Raw genomic sequence first — 17,392 nt, 5'->3', positions numbered from 1 at the left:
ATTGCTAATTCTATCATCAAAAACTAATGCCCCATTGATTGATTGACAAACTCCAGTATGTTCTTCAATCTGCCCGTCTGCCACAAGAGGTACATCCAATTTTACTTTGGAAGTGGAAGACTTACTTGACAAATCTTGCATATTCTTAAGGCCAATGCTTTTCTCAGGCCCAGCAGCTTCCAAGCATGAAGCTCCAAATGGGAAAAAATTAGTAGCATCAGCAGAACAAAATGCATGGTAATCATCAATCCACTCCACTATACCAAGAGACAATCCAACTTCATGAAGCATGACACGCTCTTCCCTTTGGTTGCACTCACACAAAATGGCTGAATTAGCATCTTTTATGACAGTCGCATTCCAGAAAGCAAAACATCAGCAGCAAAACCACAAAACTCTGTGGGTAAAAAGCCAAGACAATCAAGGAAAAATCTTGATACAACAAGCACTGCTTTATTCATATTGCATAAACTTTTGTGTAACTCAATACTAAAACTACCAGCACGAGTATCAGCCTCATCAACTATTTTCTGCATATATGAAGTGTTTCCTTGCATGAGAGAGTTCCGATTGTCATTTACTTCTCCACTCTCAAGAGAATTCTTCAAAATGACTTCAAGTGCATGACGTGCATGAAATTTTAAAAGGGACAAGGGAACATATTTTTCTCCCCCAATTAATGAGAACAAAGATAACAACTACACAGCTGTTTGAAAAGGAGATCCTTGAAGTGCAGCTTCCAAGAATGAGTCCACAGTAGCCGAATGATAATGCGCATGACCTTGCCATCTTTTGTCACTAAACACAATAATTCTTTTGCTTTGACTTCATTCAACAACCATGGGACAAGAGGACCAAGTGAGGGAGCAAATTACCAGGTCCCAATGTGCCCATGTGTTTAGATCAGACATCAGCGGTGCCCTAAGTAAGGCCTCAACTGCATCCTTGGATGTAAGAGATTCCAAGGCTCCTTTCTGGCTGAGGTCGATTCTCACCTTCGTGGTTTCCAATAATTCACTTCCATTATGGGCTGTTGAGTCTCCAACGTGACACATTTCAAATAATGTTATAGAAAATAGGATTCCTTTAGAAATTACATTATTCTTATGCTTCCCCAAAATATCTAGGAAGTCCAACACAGAACCATTTTCCGAAATTTTGAAACTGATCAATGGGAATTGCGTCCTCAGCAATGAAGAAATCATTTTCTTGGTTGCTATTTCTTTCTCCCCTACGCAGCCATTCAGAGCTTATGATACTAAAACAAACAACTGATGCTGAAGCATGCAAACCTCCAAAGGGGAATTTTCACATATGTCACCTGTTAAGAACTTGAGTATTTCTTCAGGTAGGAGGGAGCCATGTTTTTCTAGGATCATTAAAAACTCCCCAAAACCAAGTGACTTAAATGTCTTGACGCAAAATTGCTCCTCTAGCCAAAACTCACAATTATAGAGCTCCCTTAAGATGTTAATTCTCTTTTCTAGAACTGATTTACCACGACTATGGATTCCATTGTCAAGCTTAAAATACATTGCAGCTTTCCTGATAATGTCTTCAACAGATACACCTATGAGATCAAATTGGTAATTACACATCACAATTAAAGTAAAGAAATTTATAGGGAAAAAATATTACGAATGATGGGATAATAAGTCGGGAAACTCAAAAAAGTGTCACAACATATTGACACCTTCCCCAATTCACTTTTTTCTTCTATAAGTTTTGACTCCAACATGGGAGGAAAGTGTGATTCAAACTAGTGATCACCATTTCATAAGGTGAGGTCCTTAAATGATTGTCACTTACTGTGATTAATCTTCTTGTAGTTAACCTGCCCCTTGAGTTTCTACCTCAAAAGAGTCACTTGAAGGTTCAATAGTCACTTATGCAATTATGCTTTTTCGTGCTACCCCTTCCGGTTCCCTAATTCACTTATCAAGTAAATCACACCAAAGTATGACCAGCTAAACAAATGAAAATAGACCTTTTCCATTAACAAATATCAAAGTCCCACATAATCTCCCTAGAATTTCAAGGCATTCACATTACAATCGTGGCATTATGATAAGAGTCTAGTGAGCAAAATTTTACAAAAATTCAGCAAGATTTAGAATTCAAGATGATGTCAACATGCATAACCAAGTCAAGGTTGAGAAAGGAGGGATGTTTAATTTTCAACCAATTTACACTCCAGTTGTAAATTAAAAAAATTATGAAATCCCCCCCCCAAAAACCCAAAAAGAAAAAGGAGACAAAAGAAAAAAGACAAATAACACAAGATAAGAGAAGTAAAGGAATAGGCAAACCATAATTGAACTATTATCAGCAAATCCTATTTTAAGAAGTAAACACTGCTCACCATGTGTAAGCTCAACACTATGCTCAGCGATGACTGGTGCATCCTTAACACTTGGTTCAACATCTATGATCTCATAGTCAGATTGATTTTGCATATGTGAGTTAGTTAATTCCTAGTGCATCCTTAACACTTGGTTCAACATCTTTGATCTCATAGTCAGATTGATTTTGCATGGACTAAAATGGAATAAGTTTTTCATTTTTGGGACTAAATGCGGTAAAATAAAAATGTAGGGACCAAAATGGGAATATGGTCAAAATGTAGGACCAAAATAGTATTTAATAATATTTAAATGGTATAGAGATAGGGATAAAGAGTTTGTTGGAATATGTATTTGAAAAAGTAGGTAAGCAAAAAGTAAAAATAACTGTTCACTCTCCAAACGGTACAAAAATTTAGAGAGACAACTAAAGATGCTCTTACCAAAACAAAGACAAATTCAATACATAACTTGATGCCAAACTGGTAAGATCTCTTATTTATTAAGAGATCTATTCAAACCTCGCCTACCCAAAAAATCAATTAGTATCTTAGCTTGATGATAAGATGCAATTATCATGGAATGAATGTTATAAATTTAAAATCTATCAAATTTATATAGAAAAAAAATGATGTCAAACAGGCCAAACTAAGGTTAATTTTATATAAAGATTCAAATATCATATAAATAGTTTAGAGTTTATTTATAAAATTTTACAAAAGATAGATAAACTTTTTTTTTTTTTTTGAAAGGGTTTAAATTTACCCTAAGTAAAGTGATACATGGTAAAAGAAAATTGAAATCTAATTCTTCAATTTAGTTTTGATGTTAAAAGAGAGGGGGAGAATAACTTTAAAAAAAAAAAATTAAAACATTGTAGAAAATTGTAGAAAATTGATCATATATTCATATGATTCAATGCACTCACATTTTGTTGAAAATAAGAAGCATGGTGGTTCTCAGCATCAGGGAGAGCTACAAGATACAAAACAAGGTGGTTCTCAGCAACAGGGAAAGCTTCAAGATGTAGCTGTGGCAAGAAGCAATGATCAAGTGGCTATTGTAGACTCAGGATGGGTTAGCAAAGAATTAATGGACCTAATTGTAGTACCTTACTATGATCAATCCATCCATTCATTCGAGGAGATAATTAGCTAAGATACACGTGTACCATTTAGATAGGATTTGTTGTGACTGCTTTTCCCTCCAATGTTGGGAGTTTGTTATTTGCTTCTAGCTTGCTTAGATCATGTATATATAGGAGTAGTGGTAGTGAATTATATTCATTGGATTGTATTTATTTTCTCTGATCAATAAAATTCAGTCTTCTATAGAGAGAGAGAGAGAGAGAGTTCTAGAATTTTACATGGTCTCGAAGCCTTGAAGCTCATTAATGGCGTCCATTGAAACTAACACTTCCTCTAATGCTTTCAATACGCAATCCACACAAATAGGCTTGAATTCCAACAATGATTCTAATGCTCATAAACCCTATTTTCTCAGTTCTAATGAAAATTCAGGGAACATTCTTGTTACTCAACCTTTGCTTGGGATGAAGAACTATCATTTTTGGTCTAGAGCAATGATGCTTGCTCTCACTGCAAAAAAAAAAAAGATTGGCTTTGTGAATGGGAAGATTCCAATGCCAAATCTTGATTCATCTTTGTATAAAGATTGGTAGAGTTGTAATACCATGGTTCTTTCCTTGTTGATCAATTCTATGCACATAGATGTTTCTAGCAGCATCATGTACTATGAAACAACAAGGGAGATGTGGATTGAGTTGAAGAATTTGTTTTCATAGGGCAATGGACCTAAGATCTATAATTTGCAGAGGGAAATTTCTCATATTTGTTAAAATCAGATGATTGTGACAGAGTATTTCACTAAATTGAAGCATTTGTGGGATCAATTGCTGAACTATGAACCATTTCTAGAATGTTCTTGTAGAGCTATGAAGATTTTGAGTGCTTCACATAACAAGGCTTATGTTATGAGGTTTTTGATAGGATTGAATGAGAATTTTGAGACTCTTCAAAGTCAAATTCTTATGTCTGATCCTTTTCCCTCAATGAGCAAGGTCTACTCACTAGTTCTTCAAGAAGAATCTCACAAGAACATTGGTTATGGAGGTTCTTGTTCAAATCAGCTTGATGTAGTGGCAATGTATGCAAATTCAAAGGGAAATTCTAATTGGAATAAGGGAAATGGCAAGAAAGGGAGGCCCTCCTTTTGCACTCACTACAACATGCCTAGGCACATGATTGAAAAGTGCTACAAATTGCATGGTTATCCACTTGGTTATAAGCCTAAAGGAAAGTCCACTGTCAATGCAAATCAAGTTTCCTCTAATTCAAGCAATGTTGCAGAAAATGTCCCAGTTGCTACAAATCAGCAGTCCATCTCTAAGGCACAATGTGAGCAATTGTTGGCCTTTCTTACCTCTAGGACTGATCTTGGTGATGCCCATCATGCTGCAAATGTATGCACTTCTTGCATGGATACTGGTGTGGAAGGAGTCTCTAGTGTGGTTCCTGATATGGTTGCAATTTCTACACAACCATAGGTTAATCCCACAACATCCCATTTTGCCCTCATGTCAGGTATTCACTCCAACTTGCCTTTTACTTCTACTCTAGAACATTCCATTTTTTCTGCTAAAACAGTTAATAAAGAGGCTTTTAGTGCATCAGATTGGGTTATAGATACAGGTACAATAGACCATTTGGTTCATTCTATATCTTGTTTTACTTCTATCACTGCAACTTTAAATACTTATATCAATCTTCCTAATGGTGAAATTGCTTTAGTTACACATATTGGGACTATTCAAATCTCAAAAAACCTTATTCTTTATAATGTTCTATGCGTTTCTTCAATTAGCTTCAACCTTTTTTATGTCAGTCAATTAGCAAAATCAATCCTTTGTTGTCTCATATTCTTTGGAAATCTTTGCTTTGTCTTCCACTCCTTTAGAATGCAAGCTGGTTAAAGTCACTTTATGGCTTAAAACAAGCTTCTAGGCAGTGGAATACTAAACTTTCTACTACCATTTTGCAGCTTGGGTTCACACAATCACAAGCAGATCACTCTTTATTTGTTCATTCCAATGGATCTTCATTCACTGCATTGCTGGTATATGTGGATGACATGATCGTTGCAAGTAATGATCCAGATTGTGTTGCAGTTTTAAAGTAATTTTTGGAGCAGAAATTTGGGATCAAGGATCTTGGTTCACTCAAATACTTCCTAGGTTTGGAAATTGGAAGAAGTGACAAAGGGATTAGTCTAAATCAAAGTAAGTATGCTCTTAAAGTTCTTATGGAAGCAAGAATGATTGGTTGCAAATCTACTAAGTCACCTATGGAACAGTAATTGAAGTTGTCTAATGTTGATGGATAGTTGCTTAAAGATGCAGGTCAGTATAGAAAGTTGATAAGAAATTAATGTATTTGACTGTGAGTAGACTAGATATTGCATATGCTGTACATAGACTCAACCAATTTTTGTCACAACCTAGAGTACCACACATGAAGGCAGCTACTAGAATCTTACAATACATCAAAGGCACACCAGGGCAAAGAGTATTCTTTCCTTTGGAGTCAGATTTGCAGCTAAAGGCCTTTTGTAATGCTGATTGAGCAGGTTGCCCTGCTACTAGGAAGTCCCTAACTGGATACTGTGTATTTCTAGGAAATTCTTTAGTCTCTTGGACGTCAAAGAAGCAAAATGTGGTCTCAAGATCCTCTGCAGAGGCAGAGAATAGGTCTATGGTCACAACCACATGTGAAGTGACATGGTTTCTGTACTTATTAAAAGATTTACATATCTCACATGAAAAGCCAATTCTGATATACTGTGACAACCAGGCTGCCTTGCATATATCTACTAATCCAGTGTTTCATGAGAGGTCCAAGCATATTGAGGCAGATTGTCATATAGTTAGGAATAAGGTTCTAGATGGGACAATTAAAACTTTCTATGTGCCATCCAAAAATCAGTTAGCAGACATTTTCACTAAGGTATTTGGAGTTGAAAATTTTCTAAGACTACTTAAAAGATTAGGCATCATTAATATTTTTGCTCATAGTGTTCAATATCTTAAGTACACAAAACAAAACCAAGAAGCAAGAGCTTTGCTTTTGAGGGGGAGTGTTGAAAATAAGAAGTGAGGTGGTTCTCAACATCAGGGAGAGCTACAAGATGCAAAGCAAGGTGGTTCTTAGTAACAGGGAAAGCTTCAAGATGCAGTGGTGGCAAGAAGCAGTGATCAAGTGGTTACTGTAGAATCAGGATGGGCTAGCAAAGAATTAATGGACCTAATTGAAGCAATACCTTACTATGATCAGTGTAGGGAAATAACACGAAATTCCCAAACCTGTGAGAAACAAAATAGAGAAAGCACATGTCAAAGAAAGAAATAATCACACGCACAAGACAATATTTATATGGTTCGGTAATTTGCCTACGTCTACAAAGTTGTAGGGATTTCACTATTATCAGGAAAAAATACAAAGTGCTGCAATACAGTTTTTCTCTCACTCAAAAACTACATCTAGAAAACCTTAATCACCAAAACAACGGTTTCTATATCCTGCACACAGGATTCACAATGGGCTACAAAATAGGCCAAAAAATTTTCATAAGACAATATTTACGTGGTTCGGCAATTTGCCTACATCCACAAAGTTACAGGGATTTCACTATTATCAAGGAAAAATACAAAGTGCGGCAGGATAGTTTTTCTCTCACTCAAAAACTACACCCAAAAAACCCAAATCACCAAAATAATAGTTTCTATATCCTGCGCATAGGATTTACAATGGGCTACAAAATGGCCAAAAAATTTTCACAAGACAATATTTACACGGTTCAGCAATTTGTTTACGTCTATGGAATTGTAGGGATTTCACTATTATCAGGGAAAAATACAAAGTGTGATAGTACAGTTTTTCTATCACTCAAAAACTACATCCAGAAAACCCTAATCACCAAAATAACAGTTTCCATATCCTACGCACAGGATTCACAATGGGCTACAAAATGGGCCAAAAATTTTTCACAAGACAATATTTATGTGGTTCGGCAATTTGCTTATGTCCACAGAGTTACGGGAATTTTACTATTATTAGGGAAAAATACAAAGTGAGGCAGTATAGTTTTTCTTTCACTCAAAAACTGCATCCAGAAAACCCTAATCACCAAAACAACAGTTTCTATATCCTGCACACAGGATTCACAATGAGCTACAAAACGGGCCAAAATTTTTTCACAAAACAATATTTATGTGGTTTGGCAATTTACCTATGTCCACAGAGTTGCAGGGATTTCACTATTATCAGGAAAAATACAAAGTGCGGCAGTATAGTTTTTCTCTCACTCAAAAACTACATCCAAAAAAGCCTAATCACCAAAACAACGGTTTCTATATCTTGTGCACAGGATATACATTGGGCTACAAAACGGGCCAACAATTTTTCATAATACAATATTTACGTGGTTTGGCAATTTGTATGTCCGCGGAATTGCAAGGATTTGACTATTATCTAAGAAAAATACAAAGTGCGGCAGTATAGTTTTTCTTTCACTCAAAAAATACATCCAGAAAATCCTAATCACCAAAACAACGATTTCTATATCCTGCACACAGGATTCACAATGGGATACAAAACGGGCCAAAAATTTTTTACAAGACAATATTTACGTGGTTCTGCAATTTGTCTACGTTCACAGAGTTGCAAGGATGTCATTATTATTAGGGAAAAATACAAAGTGTGGCAGTACAGTTTTTCTCTCACTCAAAAACTACATCCAAAAAACCCTAATCACCAAAACAACGATTTCTCTATCCTGCGCACAGGATTCACAATGGGCTACAAAACAGGCCAAATCTCCTATTAAAAAACCATGCAACATCATTTTGGGTCAGGTTGGGTTAGGTCGTCATCCGGATCAAACACAACTAGGCTCCACAAAGCCCAACAATCAGTTCATCCATTCATTCAAGGAGATGATGCCACATGGATTAGGGGGTTAGAAAGTAGTTGCAGGATTGATTAGCTAAGATACACGTGTACCATTTAGATAGGATTTGTTGTAACTGCTTTTCCCTCCAATTTTGGGAGTTTGTTATTTTGTTTTTAGCTTGCTTAGATCATGTATTTATAAGAGTAGTGGTAGTGAATTATATTCATCAAATTGTATTCATTTTCTTTGATCAATAAAATTTAGTTTTCTATTTAAAGAGAGAGAGAGAGATCTAGAGTTTTACACATTTATATATACAATTTTTGTGAAATATAAAATTTTCAATCGAGTTAGATTTCTGATATTCAATTTTGGGACCATCTTGAAATGGGAGAGCACACCTTTTTTTTTAAAGAAAAAAAAAATTATTAGTTTAAAATTTTTGGGGATATTTTCAATTGGGGCACTAGACAATGGACTGTTGGCCCTTGCCCAAGGGTCGGCCCTGGTCCTCGCCACCATGGAATTACTCACGGGTAGCGAACTGTTACGCCAAGGGCTGCTTCAACCATAGGTACTTCTAGCAGCTCATCTTCCCTAAATCTCAAACAGTTTTGGATATGAATCCCGAGAAGAGATCACCATGGATGGGATCTTGGGGGACTTGTGGTTCAAGAAGAGGTACAAGAAAGTCAATTTTTACGAGTTGATGCCTTCATTTAGCTCCGTTTCCAATATATGCATTTGTTTCAATGCCTATATGAAACAAATTGCGCTTTCCTTTTCAGAGATTAGGGAAAAGGAAAATAAGGATTAATGCAACCGATGAGAATATAGTTATAGAATTGCTAATAAGATTAATGTGGGTGATCCACGGTGTGCAGGTTGGTAGGGGTGGAAAAGTGGGAGGATAGAAAAGATTTTAATTTCTCTCATTTTTGTTTGGTTGGGAGTGGAAAAGTGGAGGGATGAAAAAAGTGAGTTTCTATAAATTTACTCATACACCCTTGTTAAAAAATTATTGCCAATTAAAACAAAAAAGTGACAAACAGCCAAAAAAAAAAAATCAATCACCCAATTTATTGAAAAATAAAAATCATGTCCAAAAAAATAAAATCATATCTAGTTTAAAAAAAAAATTAACAAAAAACTATCACACCCATAGCCCAGAAAAAAAAAAAAAAAAAAAAAAAAAAAAAAAAAAAAAAAAAGAAGAAGAAGAAGAAGAAGAAGGCAACGACGAGGAAAGAAAAAAGAAAAAGAAAAAAGAAAGAGGCAATGTGCTCAGGAAAGCACAAAAAAGAAAGAAAGAGGAATTGGACAAATTGCATATGTGCAAGTGCACATGGACATTTTTGTCCATCAAGCAGCCCTATTTTCTCACTTTAGTTTTCTCTCCATTTTGTAAGGAAAACTTTTTAGTGAGTCTAGGGAGAAAACACCTGGGTCCCATTATTTATTTTCCTTCTTTCCCACTCAACTAAACACACTCCAAAAAAAATTTCATTCTCATTTTCTCTCCAAAGTTTTTCATCCATCCTATTTCACCTCCAAACAAACACACCCTAAGAGCATATGTACCTTCAAAAAATTTTATTTTAAACACCAAAATGCATGCTTTATCCAGACGTGGGTTCTTAAGAGCATCTACAACAAGCTCTCTAAACCCCAAATTTGGAGAGTAAACCCACAAAAACTTGCTCTAGCAGTCTCTCTAATTCACTGTTCATTAGCAAAAAATTGTTTGCTAATGAATAGTAGCTCTCTTGGTCTGATGACGTACTATTCATTAGCAAAAAAATTAATGGGAATAAAAAATTCAACACACCCATTAAAATATTCAATTTTACTCAACAATCACAACGGCTACAACTCAACCATTCTAGATCTTTTCTCTCTCAAACATCTTTAAACTCAATCACAGTCAAAACACAAACTCACATCACAATCTCAAAACTAATCAAATCAGAACCCAAAAAAAAAAAAAAAAAAAAAAAACAAATCTAACCTATCTGAGCCATTGTGGAGAGGAGAACGAGTGGTGGTGGAGAGGACGAGTTATCCACTGGCGATCTTTGTTTGTGAGAGAGAGAAAGAAAGAGAGAGAGCTTTGGTATTCTCTCTAGCTTGGACGAAGTGTTAAGTGAAAAAAGAGAAAGGAAGAAGAAAAAAAAAGAGAAAGAAAGAGAGCTCTGGTATGTTCTGGAGTTTGGAGGAAGTGATAGGGAAAAAAGAGAAAAGAAGGAAAGAAAAGAAAAGGGTAAGGGTACGTGTGTGGAGGAGAAAAAAGAGGAGGGGAAAAAAGAAAGAAAAGAAGAAATTGTATGGATGAAAAAAAAAATAAGGGAAAAAAAATAAAGAATAAGAAATTAAAATTAAGAAAAGCTTCCACAATATTTTCACAATAAATTTTAAGTGGTAGGTTGTTATTGGCTATTATTGGTGAGAAAAAAATAATTTCAATAGTGGCTAGTGAGTTAAGCGAGTTTTAACAACACAAAAAATACTTATAAATACTTTCTTCTTTAGTTTGGAAAAAAAAAAGAAAAGAAAGATATATTATATATTATTACCAAAAAAGTATATTATATTATCTACAATATTTTCAGGAGTCTTACTATTTCCCACATAGGGCACTTAGATAATACACTAGCCCATTTGTTAACTAAACATGTTCTTGGTATTGATGATTTTGTTACTTGGTTGGAAGAGAGCCTAATGTTTATTGAACATGCGGTATCTCAAGATGTTTTATTTTTGAATTTATATGAATAAAATTCCTATGTTTCCTATCTCAAGAAAAAAAAAAATCCCACTTCACTATTCCTTTTTTTCCATAGGTCAATTGCATGGACCAATACTTTAGCCCAATAGAATTTATAAACAAACCGAAGGTTGGGTATCAGAGGATATGACAAAAGAGATTATTTAATTTACTCATTATTTCTAAACATCCAAGGAAAATTTGTGAAACATTGCAAACAAAAGAAAAAGAAAAAGAAAAAAAAAAGGCTGCATATATAGTAGGTATTACATGAACACTCTAAAAAAAAAAAAGAAAAGAAAAAAAAAAAAAGAGAAGAAATTGCATGAACATGTATGTTAAAAAACTTAATCAAACTAACGCTAATTTATAAAGTTTGGTACAATTACAACGGGTACAATATATATATATATATATATATATATTTTAGTACTATCAATTAAATGCAATAAAATAATGTTTATTATTAAATTTTATAACTTTCCACAGAGAGAGATGAAAGAGGGACCGAAATTCATGTTGATTTTGATTTTGGTCTAGAGTTTTTAGGCGCCGTTTGGTCATAGAGTTTAAACACTGAACACTAGTGTCGAAAATCAAAACACAGTGTTTGGTGGACCATCTTTGTTCTCAGTGTTTGGAAATACGTGGTTCAAAAACCCGTGTTTTGAAATGCCTGTTTTGAAATCACCTCCAACCTCTTTTTAAACAATAAACACTAGTTTTAAGTGGCATTTGAGTAATTATCTAAACAATGAAATGGGCCCACCTAGTCAGTTTTTTTTTCCCATCTTGTCTCCTCTCTTCTGAAGATGAACGCCGAATCCACACAGTCGGTACCAAATCTTCATCTCTCCTGATTAAAAAATATTTATTTTGTACTTTCTTCAGCTTTTTTTACAATCTAACACACACATGTTAAACACATATTTTATATTTTTGAACACTGAAATATGCAATTTAAACCATGATACCAAAAACATTTTTTTGTTTTATAAACACTAAAAACACGTATTTTAACAATACTTTTTAAACTACAGTTTTCACTTCTTTTTAAACAACAATTTTTGAACTCTATGACCAAATGGGCCCTAATTTTTTGTTCTTTAATGTGGGCTTCAAAAAGAACCATACCCATTTATGGTGCTAATATGCAGAGCAGAGGTGATGGATGGAACAAAATCCATGAATGGCCCAATTTGAAGACAAAAGACAGTGTCTTAGGCCCAATACTAAAGTTGATAATCAGTAGACCAGAAAAGTAAAAGGAAAGTTGATAATGTGAAAGTGAAAGTGAAACCACAATTTTCGGAAGGAGAGTAGAATCATTACATGTGCTTTTTTTTTCTTTTTTTTGGGGGGGGGGGGTGTATGGTTGAATTTGCTTTTGCTTTTTACGCTTATTGGTTTAGGTGGGTTTTGCTTTTCTTGTTTTCTTAACAGATGCTAAAGTGGCAAACATCTTCCAAACATTTTCTTGTTTTCTTAACAGATGCTAAAGTGGCAAACATCTTCCAATTGATATCAAGGCTAGAATATGATTTTGGTACTTACGTTTTTCATTACAATCAATTTGCTTATAATATTTTAGCAGCATTCAATTTAGTTCATGTTAGTTTTAAGTTGTAGTCAATTTTTGTCAATAAAGTTGATGGTAGAGATCAAATTATTGCAAATTAAAAACATCACAAATCAAATTGATTGTTATCAAAATGTAGATACCAAATTGACAATAACCTTAAAATATGAGAACAAAAATAGAATTTTGGTTTTGATTTTAACCAATGTGAACCATTGAAAACTAATTATAGTGAAGTCAAAATGTCAAATACTTGTAATTTTCTTATTTCTTTTTGTAACTAATGATAGTTTGTAGACTTTTTCAAATATTTAATTACTTTCTCTTTCGTAAAACTTTCTCATAAAGACTTAAAATTCTGATTCATACCATCCATTACAATTGCTTGTACTTCTAGAAAACCATCGACTTTAAGAATGCGTGATGTTACATATATTCCTTAATTGATTTTCCTTTTTTTTTTTTTTTTTTTTTTTTTTTTTAATTTCTTTTCGAGGAACCTTCCTGAGTTGGTCTTTTATTTTTATTGGCTCGCCTCTCACAAAAGAGGATGCTGACCCGGAGAGAGACACTTTCTCCATCACTGCCAATAGTGTAATTGTTCTTCACTCTGGTTCTTTCCCAACATACCACCTATGTACAGACACCCTTCTGGCTTCCACCTCTCCGGCGGCGGCTAGTTTTCACAGCAGCAAAAACAACAACAACAACATAAGCAACCGGTACCACCTTTAAATTTCAGATTTTGGCCTCCAACAACTATTTCCTTAACTTTCCTTCAACAACAACAACTGCTCTTCCTTTCAAAACAAAGCTATACTACTCGATCATGGAGAAGGTGGACCGCGCTGTCACTAACGCCAGACGCAACATAATTGCGGCCGGAGAGAGTGTGACGGCATGGAAAGTGTCTCAGGATACACTGCTCATCCTCAACCTCGACTCTTGGTCCTCTCTTGGCTTTCCCATGCAGGAGGTCCCCAGTCTTCACCGTCTTATGCTCACTGAAGGGAAGGTACTGGTTTATACTATTATTACTCTATTGATTCTACTTCAATTTTATGTATAATAGTCTTTATTTTGTTGTTGTTGTTTTGGTTTATTAGATAAATGCATTTATCCATTGCTTTGTTGGGGTTCAAAGAGTTACTACATTGTATGATTTGGAAGTAGCAATCTGTAAGAATGAAGGCGTAGATAACTTCGAAAAGCTTGAATTGGGGCCTTTGTTGCGACACCCACTTGTCTTGCACTATTTTTCACTCAAATCTGATGCCACTGAAGTTTTTAAAATAACCGGTGAGGAGGTATTTTGTTTCCTTTGGAAGTATATACATGGGAAGAAGAAGAAGAAGAGTCAGAATAATGAGAGTGTTGAAGTTGAAGAGTCTTTGGATGGGAAGAAGAAGAGGAAGAAGAATAAGTATATTAACAATATTCAAGTTGATAAGTTTTTGAATTTTATTGCTAAGAGGCGTTCCGTTGCAAGCAAGGAAGAACTTTGTATACGAATTCAAAACTTGGGGATGCATGTTTCTGCTATCCAAAAAGCCATGAGCCCACAGACTGCTATTTTAAAGAAACCTGTAGATGCTACTTCTATTTCTCAGCGTGTCGAATCATTCTCCTCTGCACGGAAGGATTTTCGTGGCAAGAACATTAGATTTGCTTCATCAAGCTCCAATGACGATGAAGATAGTGATGATTCTAAGGATGCTAACTTGCCATCACAAAATGTTGCAAGTTCTGACCGAGTGACTAGCTGTCCTTAGCTGGCTGAAACTGAAGAGATGACATGGCTTGGGTTGGAAGATGAAGCGTGGGGGCAACCTGCTCCTGCTAGTGGCAGCCAAAGGCACAATGAGAGTTGTTATCAATATCCAAGTTCCACCATGTCTGCACCCTCTGAATCATCTAAAAAGAAGGAAACTTGTTATCAAAATAAAAAAGTAAAGTTAATCCAAACTTACAGATGATTCTTAGTTATCATTGTCTACTTGTAGATTTTCATCTCTTTTATCAGAAAACATTGGATTGTTATCTTTTAGTAGATGGTCATGGCTCATGGTTCATTTAATAGTCAGTCCAATATTCATTGACTATTGTAGGAGCAGAGCAGGCAAGTAACTATTCTGTCTTTTACTGGCTAAAATCAACATTATCCTTCTTTTGAAGGACAATGATCAAAGGAAATCTGACAGAATTAGATGAAGTTTTTGCAGCCATCATTCTAGACAGACAATTGGCAAAGCCATCAATATTCAACATGCGGATAAACTAAACTTTATGCCAGTTAAGATTGAAAATAAAAACATCAATTCTAGTAGTCTCTGAATTTGAGAACCAAGTGTTGAATAATTCTTGGGAAAGGTTTTTCTCAAATAAATCATTTGAGAATAGCTCTCTCTTCATAATGTGCTTCTTTCATTCATGTCTTTTGGTTTGACCTGTCTTTTCTATTCCCACATTCACTAGAAAGTTCTGCACAGCTCTGAAATTGCAGCTATTGTTGAAATTGGAATTGCATCAGTGTGCATCTTTGTGAGGCTGAAATATTCACAGAATCCCATTAAGATCCCTAGAGAAAACTTTGTAAGGCAACTAAATCATAGGTTTTAAAATAGTTATTCCAGTGAGATTAAACTAACAATTTATATATAAAACAACCAAAAAGAAGATGAAGAAGGGGACCAACTTTGACCATGAAACTATATATGTATTCATCTCAGTTGATATATGATAATAACATCTTAAGCATATATTTCCTTTATCAGAATTTGCTCACTCTAGTACTCTACTTCCATGTTAGTTTAATGAAACCAGTCCTTGAAGTCTTCTTTTATACTCAAGTTTTTTTATCTCAATCCCCAATGAGACACCAAACATGACATTAAAGATGATACCTAGACATAGTATATTAAACATCGATATTTGCACTACATTCCAAACGAGGCATATTAATGATTACATCCATTCCAAACGAGGCATATGAATGACTACATCCTACTTGATGTTACAGTATTTAACTCAATATGCAAGATAATATGCATAGAAAAAGGAATTGATACAATCCGTCTTTTCCACATATTGCTCATCATAGACACGGATAAAGCCAAAGATTACTCGTATATGATTTTAAACATATCAAGGTAGAACTTTAGATGGCTAGTAAATGATTATGCAAGAATTGCATTCCACGTGTCATGTTTCTCCCATCTTGTGATAAAGAAAAGCTAAAAATCCTTTTACTAAGCAGACTCATTCCTCAATTTTTCTTTAACCTGCCAAGATCCAATTTATCTGATAACATATATGCATCATGGATCATACTAAGCACACTTATGGCAGCCTTCATGATTTGATCAAAGTGATGACAGGATGATTATTTGATTATCTTTCCCGGAGTTTGTGTATTTAATGCATGTCCATGTTTGATGTTTTAATCTTCTTCTGGTTTTATTTATGTGGTGTGGTGATAATGGTCAAACAGAGACAAGATTTTTCTGCTGTATGTGTTGTGGAGTTACTGGGAGGTCAGAGAACATTAGAGGGAAGCCAAATTCACAGTAGAAAGTTACTAGGAGGTCTGGAAAAATTAGAGGGAAGACAAACTAACAATAGATTTCTTCTTGTAAAAAGACCTGATGATGGTTTGCTTGCTGGCCTCTGGGAGTTCCCGTCTGTCATGCTGGATGGAGAAGCTAATTTGGCCAATAGGAGAGAAGTAATTGATCACTTTTTGAAAAACAATTTCGGACTTGATACCAAACAGACCTGCGACATAGCTTTCAGGAAAAATGTTGGAGAGTTTGTCCATATTTTCTCTCACATTTGTCTAAAGATATATGTGGACTGTTGGTGTTACATCTAAAAGGTTTGTGCTCGCTCTCTCTTAAATTTTGTAACAGGGGTGTGCTTTTATGAAATAAATAGATTTGAATGTTTCTGTTTTTTGACTAACAAATTATACTCTTAAATATGAAGCATTATTTGCAATAAATTCTAGTAGTCAGAATTATTGGCACTTAATGATGCATAGTATCATATTCATTATGAAGTTATAATAGGTGATTTATAAAACCATATTATCATAATTAAGGTAAATTTTATCATGTCAATTGGAATGCACAAAACTATGGTTTCATCTGAACCTGACATGAGTAGCAAAACTCAAAAATTTCAAAGTGTTGCCTTGTGTTTGAAGCATATAAATTGGAATGAAATCAATTGGAATTTTGGATATGCTCAGCTCCCAAACACTTAGGCCTTTTGCACACTGAATTAGAGACCTGGAAAGCTCATTTTTTCACCATACTTTTCCAGGCATTTCCATGCATTGCTGAGGTTTTATTCTGTCTCCATTGTTTTATTTTGTAAGATATTAGTAAAAAGAAGCGAGGGTCTTGTTTTGGATTAAGATTTGTTCATTCTAACATCAATAATTTTCTAACACAGGTAATTATTGGGTACTCCCGAAATACCATAAATGCATACTCTTTCCTCTTACATAATTGTGGATCTCACTAATTAAATTTATGGTGAGACTCACAATTCATGTGAGAGAGGGGACTACGCATTTATAATATTCCCGAAATATTCAATAATTTTCCAACACTTAGGCCTTTAGCACACTGAATTAGTGACCTGGAAAGCTCATTTTTTCACCATACTTCTCGTGGCATTTCCATGCATTGCTGAGGTTTTATTCTGTCTCCATTGTTTTATTTTGAAGATCTTACT

The 17,392-nt window shown here is 34.7% G+C and overlaps 1 protein-coding gene across 1 annotated transcript; it reads left to right on the top strand.

Moving 5' to 3' along the window:
* Window positions 1-13,173: 13,173 nt before the first annotated feature.
* LOC126725156 (protein NO VEIN-LIKE-like) lies at window positions 13,174-14,702 on the top strand. Its single transcript, XM_050429693.1, has 2 exons — window positions 13,174-13,667; window positions 13,759-14,702. Exons 1-2 carry the CDS (start codon window positions 13,482-13,484, stop codon window positions 14,422-14,424), a joined length of 852 nt encoding a protein of 283 aa, XP_050285650.1. The 5' UTR covers window positions 13,174-13,481; the 3' UTR covers window positions 14,425-14,702.
* Window positions 14,703-17,392: the final 2,690 nt, after the last annotated feature.

The sequence above is a fragment of the Quercus robur genome, chromosome 5 (assembly GCF_932294415.1).
Source record: "Quercus robur chromosome 5, dhQueRobu3.1, whole genome shotgun sequence".
Lineage (NCBI taxonomy): Eukaryota > Viridiplantae > Streptophyta > Magnoliopsida > Fagales > Fagaceae > Quercus > Quercus robur.
Note: the sequence above shows the minus strand (reverse complement) of the source record. Positions and strands in the feature narration are given on the sequence as shown.

Excerpts from the sequence above, each read along its gene's own strand:
- LOC126725156 (XM_050429693.1), top strand. The coding sequence starts at position 13,482 with ATGGAGAAGGTGGACCGCGCTGTCACTAACGCCAGACGCAACATAATT. Across the intron at positions 13,668-13,758 it reads TTATGCTCACTGAAGGGAAG|ATAAATGCATTTATCCATTG; the intron begins GTACTGGTTTAT and ends TTGGTTTATTAG.